The following is a 14,155-nucleotide window of genomic DNA, read 5'->3' on the forward strand; positions in this document are numbered from 1 at the left end:
CTAATATGGGCTGGACTTCAGTTTATTGACCTCTCATTCTCTAAAAGGAACCAAAATTCCATGGAAATACCCCTAAAAAAGAAATTCCATGGAAATGACGACACGATATTTATGGCTAGCAACATTAAGAATTGAAATCATACTGGATCTAGTCACTTTGGTTTAGAGGTAGGGGAAGTTGTTCTGAAAACTTGAAGTACCGGTCGAGCTGATGCACTCCCACCATCCATATTCTTACATATTTGAAAGAATTAACACACACAGACACACATACATGTTTGAACACATTAATTAAGAAGCTTGCAAGTGCAAAATCAACTGGAGGTTGGTGGTGACCTTTTTTTCTTTGCGGGGAGGTTGGTGGTAACTTTGCGTCACTGCAGAGCAAGCTTTTGCACAAAATTGAATTTAACGGTTTCGCCCTGAGTCATTTGCGGGACAAAAAATTGTTGATGGACCAAAAGTGAACTTCTTGGTAAGTTGAGGCTTGAAAGGTACCTTTCTATTTTTAACAGTCCTTTTTCTGGCTTTTGTCACTCTCCTCGTTATTATTTGATAAAGAGGTGAATTTATCTCTCTTTTTTTGTGAATGGAAAAGTGAATTTATCTATCACCATCCTTTTGCTTTTATATTTTATATATGCACCTCCAACGTAAGCTCAGGTTGACACGTCCCCCTTGTGGGACTTTGGACAACTGTAGACGAGAATTTCCTGTCTCCGGGCCCCAATAATCTGTAGTACTAGCTAATTTATAGCCCCCTTTTCAAATGTGCATGACATTGACACAACTTTAGCACCAAATTGATAGATGCGCAAGCGAGCGAGCTGAAAAGGGCAAGGAATAGGTAGGCCATGATGCATCGAGAGTGTTAAATTTGGAGATCACAACCACCTCCACTTGAGCTTCATTTGTTGAGGCCCTTGGCTTCTACTCCACAAATCCACGCATTGATTGCATCACAATTTCATGGCTGTTCAACTATATACTACTTAAATAGGTGGTTGTCGATTTTACAAGCAACGCTTACTCCCTCTCTTTGCTTGGTATGAGTAATAAGTGCCCAATCCGTTAATTTCTTTTGCTTTACATGTACACATATATGACATGTTATTATCTGCGGGTCACATATATGTCACGTTGTTACTTTCAAAATAAATTAGTACAATAAAGATTTTTTTTTTAGCAAAAACTACCTTGTTCTTTCAGTAAACCAGATATCCAGAATTCAAGAAAGATTCTTTGAGCAAATTAACAGATTATTCTATCAACAATTGTTCTAACTTTATTTGTCATCCCCGTGGCCATCACCACCTCCAAGACATGATGAAGTGTTGGACAACGATCTATGGGATTAAAAGCCGTCAATCTGAGGAACATAAACATCACATGCTCGATAGCGTCATTGACCAAGACACCACACCAGTTAAAGATAAAAGTTGTGATTTTATTATGTGTGACGCCACCTCCGCCTTGGAGACGTTGTCCCAAAGGGCGAACAAACCTAACCTACATGGAAGTAAAAACTACAACCTAAGTGTTAGTTAATTGGTCGTTCCATGGACAAACCTAACACAGGTGGAGGTTCGGGTGCTGTCTTTGGTGGTGGTTAGTGTATTGTTGCTGTGAATGACTGATCACTGTGGTGGGGCTTTTCTTTCTTTCTTTCTTTTTTCTCTTCTTGGTTGTGTGCATTCTCAATGTCTAGTAGGACATTTTGTTGATGCAGAGGTTGTGCCTAATTGGTATCTTCGTGATTTTAGTATATGTCCTTTGTCGGAAAAAAAAACTACTACCAAGTGTTACTTAAATGTTGGTTCCCCGCCTTCAGCTATCGAGAAGGCCAGACAGGGACTGATGTCCTAGCTGGTGTGGATGGTAGTTCTTTTTCTCCCGTTCTCCTCTCTTATTGGCCCGATCCCATGAGCCATAAGCAACATGGAATTACTCATTAAATAGGGTAGTTTTTTTTTAATCCATATAAATTTTTGTGTGTGTAAAGGACTCCTATCTATATTATGAAGGTTTGTAAGAATTACAAAGCACCTCAAATATAATAAAAATTACACAAAGATTCATAAAACATTGATGCCGCCAAAACAAGACGCGATGGTGCGGCGATGTGGCCACTCGCATACCGGAGCCGGCCCAACCTTACGATGACACTAAGCAAGTCTCTGTGCACGTGCCCTTAAGGACGAGCACCATGGAGTCACAGTCATCACTGTTGAAACCTTGAATCAATCCGAAGAATATGACATCAAATGTTTCTATTGTGTACGCACGGCGAGAAACCCTAACCTCGTTGTTCGAAGGCGCTGGCACAAATTTATTTGTTGTGATTTATCTACATAAAAAACACTGATATCATAATTTATTAAGGGGAATTTAAGTAATCACAGCAAGTGTGTGGACGAAGGTTCATATATAAATATAACCGTCTAGCTTACGAGAAAGGTAACATATCAGGGGGTGGGCCATTGATAGGTCGTGAAAATGGCGAGGCGTCGCAGTCGTCGAACCGACTGGCCCGGCCACCAACCAATGCACTACAAGCCCTTGGTAAGCCTTCACTCGCACTGCTACTCATCCAGTCCAACCCCCCAAGGTGTGGTGATGTTGTATCTTTTATCAGGTGATCAAGACTAGGACACCATGCCATTCTTCTTCTTCTTCTTCTTTATTGGATTACAAGGCAAGGCAAGACAAGAGTAGACCGTCTCCATCCATCCATCCATCCACCGCCACCTCACCAACCAACTCACTCACCAATGGCAATGGAGAGTGAAAGCGACCATGGCACCGCCGTGCGTGCGTGCGTGTTGCGGTTACATACAAATACTACGTGGCCCCGCAGCCGACACTAACAGCATCCCAACCACCTTCTGGCACTCTCCTTCCTCCTTGCTCATTTCTTCTTCTTCTTCCTCGCCGGCCCCTCTCTTCATGCGCATGCACTCCAACAGTAAGGCACCCTACCTACGTACGTACCTAGCTGCTGCTGGACGTCCGTCGTGGTGCGGTGATCGGATTCAACGATGGAGTACGTGGCCGCGGCGCGGTCTCTGACTCCCATGAGCCGCAGGACTCGCCATGCTCACCGCCTCCAGCTCGTCGCCGATCCTCCTCTGCAGGCTCCTCCTCCTCCTCCTCTCCCACCTCCGGTGAGTGCACTACTATGCTCAATCACCGTAGAATTATACAGCAATTAGTTCACTTTCACAGATCGCGCAGAGGGTGCATCCATGCTAGTGTGTCAGTCAGGTGGTTTCGTTTCCTTTTCTGTTCCATCCATTACATTCAATTCAATTGGGATCAGGCAAGTTCAGTTCCTCTTTTTTAATGACAAATGCCTTGCAAATTATTAAACTCGGCAGGACCGGCTAGCGGCCCATAGACGGCAAAAATTATATCAACATGGGCCAGACCCACTCACATTAGCCCATCAATGCATTAATGCGGCCCAAATTTACCTTGTCCACTTTTTCAAAAAAGAGAAAGTGTGAAACAACTTTACCATGCCCGCTCTGCTTCTTCTGGTGCTGAACCAATGTGAACGTTCAGTTGCAGCCGACGACGGCAGGAATCGTCAACGGCAACAGCAATGGGCTGCCGGTGCAACAACAGCAGAGCCAGAGGCGCATGGGTCTTGAGCAAGAGGTACTACAGGTTATTCTTTCTTGTATAAAATATAAATTACAACAACTTTTCTGAATATACCATGTTGTTTTGTCAAAGACAAAAAACAACTTTTACCATGCGTCTATGCCCGCTCTGCTTCTTCTAATGCTGAACCAATGTAAACGTTCAGTTGCAGCCGACAACGGCAGGCATCGGCAACTGCAATGGCAACGGCAACGGCAACGACAACGGCGTGCAGGTGCAACAACAACAGAGCCAGAGGCGCATGGATCTTAAGCAAGAGGTACTACCGATTATTCTTTCTTGTGAAAACTATAAATTATAACATGTAATTTATTTTCATTCTTCCATGAACAAGTTGAAGTTTGGAGACTGAAAATGTAAGGGAGTACGTGGGTGCAGGTGGCGGAGCTGAAGCAGCAGCTGAGCAACGAACAGATGGTGCACCACATCCTCGAGCGCGCCCTGCACGCCCCGACTAATTCATCAACCTCGGCGCGCTCCGTGCTCCTCAACATCCCAGCCTTCATCCCGGCAAAGGCCAAGCAGCTGCTCGCCGAGCTCGTGCTCGTCGAGGAGGAGATCGTGCGCCTCGAGTCCCAGATACACACCATGAAGGGCAGCCTGACCCTCTCACAGCACCAGCGAGCATCAGTTGCAATGGCCTCCAACACGTACTCGTACCCGGCAAGTGTCTACACCAACAATGGCAGCGGCAATGGCAACCCACCAAGTGTCTACACCAACAATGGCAGTGGCAATGGTCGTTTCAGCAATGGAGAAGCAGCTACACCGGGTAACGGCACAACGGCACACTCAGCTCCGGCGTCGGCCCGTCATGGCAACATCAAGGTCAATGGAGGAGCTACGACAGGTAACAGCACGCCCACGCACACGGCGCCGACGTTGGCTCGTCAAGCCTCCAATGAGGTGGCACCGGAGATAAAGTCCATGTTCTTCATCAGCCAGGCCATGAACGCCGAGTACCTCCAGCGCCACCTTGCCGCCGCGGCCACCGACGACAAGCCGGCCAAGAGCCCTAGAGAGCAGGCCAGAGGCTCCTCGGGAGCCGCCGCCGTCAGCCCCAAGCTCAACGGTAACATCTTTGGCCTCCCGCCAAGAAACTCCCTTGAAAAGGTAACCACCAACCAAAACTGAACCAAGAACCATTTTGTCTGTGCGTTGCTCTGCTCATGCTCTGTTTTTCCAAAAGCAATCCGACCGAGCACCCCAAAAACCTCCAAGAGTCTCCCAAGAAGCATCTCCGGTGCCATCGCCGACGACGAAGAGGGACGAGCAGGCCAAGGTGCAACCAAACAAGCTGTCGGAGAGGATCGTCAAGTGCCTGGCGGTGATCTTCATCAGGCTGCTCCGGTCGTCGCGGGTGGCGGAGATGGAGAAGTCCGGCAACCTGGCCAGGTCCGGGAACCTGCAGGGGAGCTTCCGGATCGACGCGGTTCTGAACGTGGCGGCGGCCAAGGAGAAGGATCAGAGGGGCCAACAGGACCACTACGGCATCTTCGGGTTGCCGGACTCGGTGGTCCGGGACATCGGCCCCTACAAGAACCTCGTCAGGTTCACATCGAGTGCTTTCGACCTCAGAGGGTTCTCAAGCTCCCCTCTGCTCACCAAACTTAGGTAAATAACAATCTTACATTTAAATGTTCATCCAAATTTACTGCTTGTGTTAATTTTTGATTTTAGTGGTTATACATATTTTTTGGATGAAATGTGTGATCCTAGGGAGATGTTGGAGGCCTTGCAGCAGGTGGATTTGAGGTTTTTGACGCACCAGCAGAAGCTGGCATTTTGGCTCAACATTTACAACACATGCATCATGCACGTATGTTCTTTCTTTTTTACCTTTGTCACATTTCTTCGAGGTAGAGGTTTTGGTATCTGCCATTTAGTGATGGAAAATTGTTTGTGTTTTGAATAATTCTGCAGGGAATCCTGCAGCATGGTTTGCCCTCAAACTCTGAAAAGTTGCTGGCACTCAAGAACAAGGTACACTAGTCTGTTTCGACAAACATTATGTTTATTCTTTATTTTTTCTACTCCATCCGTTCCAAATTACTCGTTGCTGAAATGGATGTATCTAGAGCTAAAATACATCTAGATACATCCATATGTGTGACAAGTAATTCGGAACGGAGGGAGTAGTTGTGTAAAGAAAGTGTAACATTTATGGTTTGTTTCACTTTCAGGCAACCATCAATGTTTCAGGGCAGAAGTTCAATGCTCTCGTGATTGAAAATTTCGTCTTGAGGCAGCCATCGAGTGTGAAAGAAGTGAGCATTTTGCAGACTTTATTTAGCTTTCAGTTGCAAGTTGCATAAACCTTCCTTTTGCGATGTGCCACTGCACAACAAGACTGTGTTATTCTCATGAGTAAACAAACACCGCAGGAATTCTGGAAGTGCGATGTCGATGTCGAAGAACAGAAGGTGAGGGGTCTCTACGGATTGAATAGTTCGGAACCAAACATTCTGTTCGCGATGTGCTGCGGCACCAGATCTTCGCCAGCGGTAAGTCCATGCAGTCCTAAACCTCCAAATGAATGAATGACTATACCCCTGAATTACCACGCATGTTTACCCTCCTCCTTGAATGCTTGAAATTTCTACCAGATTTACCACCAGCGAAATCTGAATTTTGTATTGTACATGCACATATTGTGAGTTGCAGCTGAGGATATACAAGGCCGACCGTGTGATGATGGATCTGGAGAAGGCGAAGCTGGACTACCTGCAGGCTTCACTGGTGGTGACCTCGACGAGGAGGCTGATGATCCCGGACCTGATACACTCCAACATGCACGACTACGCCAAGGACATGGAGTCGCTGCTCCGGTGGATCTGTGACCAGCTCCCCACATCTTGGTCGCTCAGGAAATCCATGGTGGACTGCTTGAGGGGACACCAGGGCCACCTTAAGGTCGAAGACGTCGTGGAGGTGATCCCATATGATTATGAGTTTCAATACCTGTTGCCCATGTGAACATGGATGCTATTGTTGTAACTTAAGTGGTACTGCACAAATGGCATACAGATTTCCATGTATATATTGTTGTCTTAGAGGTGGAAAGGGTGGTTTGATGCCTACAGTTTTTTGTGATTACAATCTTTATTTTTGTATCAAATTAATAAAAATAGTTATCGGCGCGTCTTTTCTTGTGCGATGAATGGAGTTTTGAAGAGTACATGAAAAATATAAGGCGTTATAAATCTAGGAGGCGTATCGACGGTCTGCTTCGATTGCGCTGATGAAGTTCGTTGTTGGTGTCTTAGTTGAGATGAATACGCGGTTGGATTTGAGGTGATAAACGAAGGAGTCAGACAAGGACTGCCTCCTTTGAAGTTGGCCCCTAGGACTGGGGGTGGGGGGCGATTGCCCCCTAGGGTCTGGTTGGACCGGCTTTGAAATTATCTTATGCAATGCAGCTTCGAAACCAAGTTTGAACGGATACACATATCATTTGAAGGCCATGTGCATCAATAGATGCAAAGGCATGAGGTATGCCCTCCTCAAGAAAAAGGATGTCATGTGTTCTTTTTTAGATAAAAGGCCATAGCCCGACTTTATAGATAAAGCCACCAGGCAGAGTTAACAAGGTCCCAGACAACCACCACACAAAAGCCGGAGTATCAAGCCAGAAAACGAAGAAGGAAGTCTACGTACATGGCTCCCGGGCCAGTACACGGCACGCAGGCCGGAAGAAGATAGGACAACAAAGCAACGCAACGACGTCTACGTGCCCGCTTGGTTTGGAAGGATGGAGATAGCAGAATTTCGGATCTTGGCCAACATGGCGTCAAATGCATCCCGGTCCTCCTCCTTAGTCAATAATCTCCACTGCTACAGGAATATACAAGTCTTAAATAAGCAATCAGCAGGCTTAGCAGGAAAAACATGTTCGATAGTGAATTTATTCCTTGTCGTCCATAGGGACCAACACATGGCAGCAAAGCCGACCCAAAACAGTCTCCTTTGGGCCCCAACCAAAGAATTAGCCAAGGCTCGTAAGTCCGCAAAGGAGGTCGGGGCCCAGGAGACATGCATCCAAGATCTGATACAGCACCAAAACAGCTTAGCCAGGACGCAGTTAAAAAAATATGAGGAGTGTCTTCTCTCGTCCCACAAAGAACACAGCAATCAGAGCCCGGACCATTACGTTTACGGATTTGGTCACCCGTAGGAAGGCGCCCACGAGAGGCTTGCCAGAGAAACACCTTAATCTTAGGGGGAACGCGGGCTTTCCAAATCCACTTAAATTTGGAGGTGCAGGATCCCTCAATAAGTTTGCTATACAAGGATTTAACCGAGAAGCGGCCAGAGGGGGAATGGGGCCACACAACTGAGTCTTCCTCCTCCGAGAGCGGAGGGAAGAGGGCAGCAAGACGCTACCAATCTTCCAACTCTACAGGAGAGAGAGAGAGAGAGAGAGCGACGCAGCTGAAGGTCCCAATTATTCGACGCAAGCTCAGAAATAGAAATCTGGGGGTTTGGACAGTAAGAGTATAGAACAGGGAAAGAAGAGGCCAGCGGGGAGGCCCCGCACCACTAATCAAGCCAGAACCTAGTAGATTTCCCATTGCCAACGACAAACTTGACAAGGCCTTGAAAGGTAGGCCGAAGTTTAACAAGATCGCGCCAAAATTGAGAAGCCACAGATGCACGAGCAAACATAGGGCTGCAGGATGGGAAATACTTCGCCTTTAAGATGCTGAACCACAAAGGCTTGTCCTCGGTGATGTGCATGATCTTCCACCACCATTTGATGATCAGGCATTTGTTCATAACCAGGGTGTTAATGATGCCCAGCCCCCCAAGGCTTTTGGGCTTACATATGGTGTCCCATTTAACCAAGCGATACTTACGCTTGTTATCTGCCGCGTTCCAATAAAAGGCCCCTCTATGTTTGTCAAAACCAGCATGAGTGCCCATAGAAAGGAGGTAGAACCCCATCAGGAACATAGGGAGGGAGGAGAGGCAGGCATTAATTAAGGCCACTTTGCCTGCCTGAGTATTATATCTGCCCCTCCAGGGCATCACACGATTCCCGGCCTTAGTCACCACAGGAGCAAAATCCTTAGCATAGAGCTTGTCAGAGGTGATAGGCAGACCCAAGTACTTAATAGGAAAAGACCCTAGAGAGCAGTTAAGTAAGCGAGCCACCCTAAGGGCTTCGACGGCAGAGACACTCGTGACAATAACTTCGCTTTTAGAGAAATTAATCTTAAGCCCCGAAAGAGCTTCAAAACAGAGGAGAAGAAACTTGAGATTGCCGATGCAAAGATCATTAAGTTCCACCAAGATGATAGTATCGTCAGCATACTGAAGATGTGTAATGCCTTCCGGAATGAGGTGGGAACTAACAGGGGAGATATGACCGGCCTCCGCGGCTCTAGATAGGATGTTAGAGAGGGCGTCCGCAACGAAGTTAAAAAGGATGGGCAAGGCTGGGTCGCCTTGGCGCAGGCCCCTAGAGTTTTTAAAGAAGTTACTAATATGCCCATTAACATTAATAGCAGTGTGACCCCCCATGACCAACTGCATGATACGGTGCACCACCCCACTGTCAAACCCTTTTGCAAGGAGAACTTGTCTCAGGAAACCCCAATTAACCGAATCGTAGGCCTTTTCAAAATCTAATTTGAGTATAACTGCCTTGTTCCCAGATTTGTGAATATCATGAACGACTTCATGAAGACAGAGAACTCCGTCCAAGATGAAGCGCCCCTTGATAAAAGCCGACTGAGTATGAGAAAGGGTGTGATGGGCCACTGGGGTAAGGCGAGTGGCCAGACATTTGGCAGGGAACTTGGCAAAGTTATTAATAAGAGCGATAGGTCTAAACTGGGTAATTAAGTCAACACCCTTAATCTTGGGAATAAGGGAGATAACCGCATAATTCAGCCTGGAGATATCAACCGTGCCCAGGCAGTAACCTTGAATAACTTGGCAGATAAGATTTTTAAGAATAGGCCAGAACTTTTTAAAGAAGGGGATAGAAAACCCATCAGGGCCAGAGGCAGAATTGGGGTTGGCCTTCGAAATAGCAGAGAAAATTTCCTCTTCCGAATAGGGGATCATCAAGTCCGAATTTTCGTCCTGAGAGACCAGGGATTCCTGGTTCCAAAAGTTAGCAGCAAGCCTGAAACCCTGGTCAGGCTTGGCAGAGAGAAGGGAAGAGAATAAGGAGACCACGTGGTTGAGAATGACGCCCTGGTCAGAAGAACGTACCCCATCAATAATCAGGCTATCAATTAGACATCTGCGCCGTCTCCCATTCGCAATCGCAAAAAAATAAGCGGAGGGAGAATCCCCTTTAAGGAGCCAATTGGACGCGCCCCTCTGGCGCCAGTAAATCTCGTTAAGCTGATGCAAGTGCATCAACGCACGTTCAAGGGAGAACCTGAGGGACCAGTCAGAATCAGAAAGGCCAGAAGCATCCGCCCGAGCATCAAGGACCTCAATCTCAGACAAAAGAAGGGCCTTCTCCCTGCATTCCTGGGCCGAATAGTTCCGGGACCATCCCCGAAGAAATTTGCGAAGCGAGGCCGAACAGAAATGCCAATCATCCATGGGTCCAAAGGAACGATGAGGAGCAGAGAGAGTTGCACTGATTTTAGACCCCAGGAGGTCACAAAAACCCTCAATATGGAGCCAAGAGGCATCGAACTAAAATCTAGAAGGCGAGGAAGTAGATTGATTTCCAGCGTCGAGGATTAGAGGGGCATGATCCGAACCCACAATAGCCTTAGACTTAAGCGTCGCGAGCAGGAAAAGAGAATCCCAATTCGAGCAAACAAGAATGCGGTCTAGGACGGAACGGATAGGGGAAGGTTGGTGGTTAGTCCAAGTGAACCTAGATCCCACCCTAGGGATCTCACGGAAAGCACAAGAGCTAATGAAGTCATTGAAAGCGTCAGCCAGGGCCCAGGAGAAATTACTAGTGTTCTTGTCCGTGGGACAGCGTAGCAAGTTGAAATCACCACCAATCACCAAGGGGAGCGAGCAGGCTTCTACTTTAATGGAAATTTCGTCCAAAAAGATGGGAGAGAGGGAATGATTGGCCGGGCCATACACGACCATAAATTCCCAGAGAGCATTAAGTTGACGATGGAAAAGCACAATGCTAGCCCAAAAGATACCATGATCAAAATCAACAAAATCAAAAACATCCCGTTTCGAACCTAGCAGAATGCCACCAGAATGGCCTGAGGAGGGCAAGAATTCCCAATCAAACCGATCCGCCCCCGCGATAGAAGAGAGCTCATGAGGAGAGAAGGAGACTCTAAAGGTTTTAATCAAGCCAATCAGGTCGATATTATTCCCCCTGACCAAATCTTTAATTTGGTCTCGGCGTCCCCGAGCGCCGAAACCTCTGATGTTCCAGAAGAGGGCTTTCATTTATAAGAGAGGTTTTTGATGCGCAAACTCGACCTGCAGGGAGCCAAGCAGGATTTAGCACGTTTAGAAGCCCCCTTTTTCACCTGGGTCCCAACCCCATCACCAACGGCTACTGCCTCCGAAACCCCACCAGCCACAACTGGAGGGGCAGAAGGAGTAGCAGCCACTTCCTTAGCTTTAGCCGAAGCCACCTGAGCCACTTCATTAGCCCTAATAAGAGCAATCAGAGAGGAGGGAGAGCCGTGGTTGTGATCTAGAGAAATGCTCGCGTCTGCGAGTACCTTAGACAAGTGATCATCCGAGAGGGAGGGTAGAACAAGCCTAGTAGGTTAGGAGGAAACATGAACCAACTGAGCAGGGGAGGGAGGGGTACCTGAAGCGGGGAGGTCCTGAGCCGCCGCGCGCCGAGGCGCCTTGTCGACCACCCTCATGCCACTGTCCCGGATCCGCCCGCTCTTGCGAGCCGTAGAAGAAGGAGACCGGATCGGAGAGGACCGCACCGCAACCGGAGAGGACATGCCCGCCACATCACCCAGATCGCCATCAAGACGGCGGCACAGACCCGCAGTAGAGAGCTTCGTGCCCGAGGAGGCCCGACTATGAGCAGAGAACTTGCGGACAGAGGATTTGCGCTTGGAGGAGGGGACCGACGCCACACGACGCGGGGAGGCAGGAAGATCTTCAATACCCGAGAGCGACGGGGGAACCCGGCCGACAGGAAGGTTGGAACAGACACCCGACACAGGGGTACCAGCAGGCGGAGCAACAGGGGCAGACTGGACGGGAGCAGACTCCATCTGATCCTTCCCACCGCTCCCGTTCTTAGGGGCATTCTCCTTGAAAAGCTCACGACTTTCAGAACCCATGCCATCCCATTCAGACGCAGTGAAGTGTGGAAGCAAATCCCCACTAAGGTTGCCAGCATTATCAGTATCACCAGCATGACGATCAGCAGCAGGAGGGGGGGCGGTGGCAGGGAACGAGAAGGAGCAGATCCCTCCACGCGCACCCGAAGCCTGAAGCCATCCGCAGCAGGAAACACATCAACACTGCCATGAACACATGAGGGGTCAACCGCCCAAATCTTGAGACGCACCGGTCCAAGGATAGCCAAGGAATCTTGATCCACCAAGATAGGTTTACCAATGAGAACGCCAAAAGCCATGACAAATTCAGTAGAGCGGAGGGAAGGAGGGATGTCATCAACCAAAACCCAGATCTCAGAGAGGGGGGGTATTGGTTTCGCCCCATTGGCAGCAGCTTTAACCGAGATGACCAATTGATTCAGAGGGAGGGTGAAGTTCGTGCAAGAGGAGATGATCTTGAGGCTGATTTTCGAAGGGAAGACCACTGCAAAATCAAAGTCAGAGAGCTGCCGGATCTGCCAGTCCCATCCTCCTTCATCCCATAACTGCAGTTCATCCTGGAGGGTTTTGGGAGAGATCTTGTGGTCTTTGACCGTGATGATGGCTGCATTAGAGAGAGCAGGGGCCACTGAGACAAGTGGGATCTCACTATCCATCGCAAAGAAAGAACATCCAGGAAGCCCTTGGCCAAAGTGCACAAACGAAGCGGGTTTGCGGCGGTTGTTGCAGTTCACTGTAAGGTGTCCATCCTCATGGCAGATCAGGCAAAAGGGGGGATTGAAGCAGCGCGACTGGAAATGCCCAGGTTGGTGGCAGGCGAAGCAGGTGAGGTTGGGGTTGGGTGGATGGTTGGACGGGGGAGGAGGGCGGGACGGAAGGGGAGGGGGAGGAGGGGGAAGGATACCATCGCCCAAAGCACCAGAAGACGCCCCCGGGCCAGACGACGGAAACCGGCGCCTAGGACCGCCGGAGCCGCCGCCCCCACGGCCCTGCGAGCGCCCGCCGAAACCAGAAGACGAGGACGGAGCACGGCCTCCGCCGCGAGCCAAAGGACCAGGGCCAGGCGGGGGAGGAGGGGGGGACGAGCCGCAGGGCCAGAACCACCAGTCGCCGCCGCGGCCGCCCAAGGATCGGCCCCAGATCCGCCCGATCCAGGGGCCTCGGATCCAGAACCAGCCGCCGCCGGACCCGACGCCCAAGCCTCGCGCTCGCGGGCCCCAAGGAGGTGAGCCGCCTGCTCAGCCTCAAGCTAGGAGCGAAGGGAAGCCTCGAGCTCCAGATTGGCAGCCCCGTCGCCCGCGTCCTCCCGCCGCCGCTTCTGGCCAGAAATCGCCTCGCTGGACGACCCAAGCAAGCTGTCCATGGCGACAACCGCCGCGAAGGGGAGGGAGAGGGGTGGAGGGGGAGGGAATCTGCGGAAGGAGGTGATGCGGAAACGGTAGCGGCGCAGGTCAGAAAGAGAGGCAGGAAACCCTAGAAATGGGGGAGGCGAGCCCTTACGAACCCATAAATACCCCGAAGACGCCAGATCAGCCGGGGGGAAGCGTGGGCCGGGCTAGATAAGACGGGCAGAGAAGCGAGGGCCAAACCAGGCCCAGGCCCAGAGATAGGAAGCGGGGGGAAATCAGAAAAGGACGATAACACTGGAGGCCCAACACAACCAACCGGCCCAGAGCAGCCCAACAGAGGTGGGGCGGGGGGCCCACGAGCCTCCCGATCCGGAGCCGGATCTAGGGTTAGGGGAGGAAGCGCCAGGACCATGCACAACTCCGGCCCCGCCGCAGCCGCCGGCGACGAAGGCGACAAAGAGCGCTAAGAGCGAGCCAGGCCAGCCGAACGGGGAGCAACAACCCCAACGGCCACGCGGCTTGGCGAGGAGAGCGCCTCCGAGCGCTTCCCACGCCGACCGCGCCGCGTCTGGAACCAGCCCGAGCTCCCAGCCTCCACACAGGTCACCGGACGGCCCCGACCGCCCGGGGCGAACTTACGAACTCTGGCAGCCACCGGCGCAGCAGCCAAAAGCGGATCCGCCAGAAGAGAGACCAGGGGAGAGGGAAAGAGACCTCCTCCATGTCGAGATCCGAGTCCGCCTCATCCACCGACAAAGCCCAGAATTTGTTCCGAGGCCCAGAGACAGAGATGGATCGGGAGAGGGGCGCCGCGCAGGGCAAGGAGGGAGGGGAGGCGGAGCCGATGGCCGGCGATGAGAGGAGAGGGGCGGAGGGAGCGAC

At 50.3% G+C, this 14,155-nt stretch overlaps 1 protein-coding gene across 2 annotated transcripts; it reads left to right on the top strand.

Moving 5' to 3' along the window:
* The first annotated feature begins 2,888 nt into the window (after positions 1–2,888).
* LOC119313020 lies at positions 2,889–6,811 on the top strand. 2 transcript variants are annotated; one of them, XM_037588829.1, is made up of 10 exons: positions 2,889–3,164; positions 3,565–3,660; positions 3,812–3,925; positions 4,045–4,779; positions 4,856–5,280; positions 5,386–5,485; positions 5,590–5,649; positions 5,850–5,933; positions 6,051–6,170; positions 6,331–6,811. In XM_037588829.1, exons 1-10 carry the CDS (start codon positions 3,039–3,041, stop codon positions 6,640–6,642), a joined length of 2,172 nt encoding a protein of 723 aa, XP_037444726.1. In that variant the 5' UTR covers positions 2,889–3,038; the 3' UTR covers positions 6,643–6,811. The 2 variants fall into 2 exon arrangements, with proteins under 2 accessions (XP_037444726.1, XP_037444727.1); XM_037588830.1 differs by lacking the exon at positions 3,812–3,925.
* Positions 6,812–14,155: the final 7,344 nt, after the last annotated feature.

The sequence above is a fragment of the Triticum dicoccoides genome, chromosome 5B (genome assembly GCF_002162155.2).
Source record: "Triticum dicoccoides isolate Atlit2015 ecotype Zavitan chromosome 5B, WEW_v2.0, whole genome shotgun sequence".
Lineage (NCBI taxonomy): Eukaryota > Viridiplantae > Streptophyta > Magnoliopsida > Poales > Poaceae > Triticum > Triticum dicoccoides.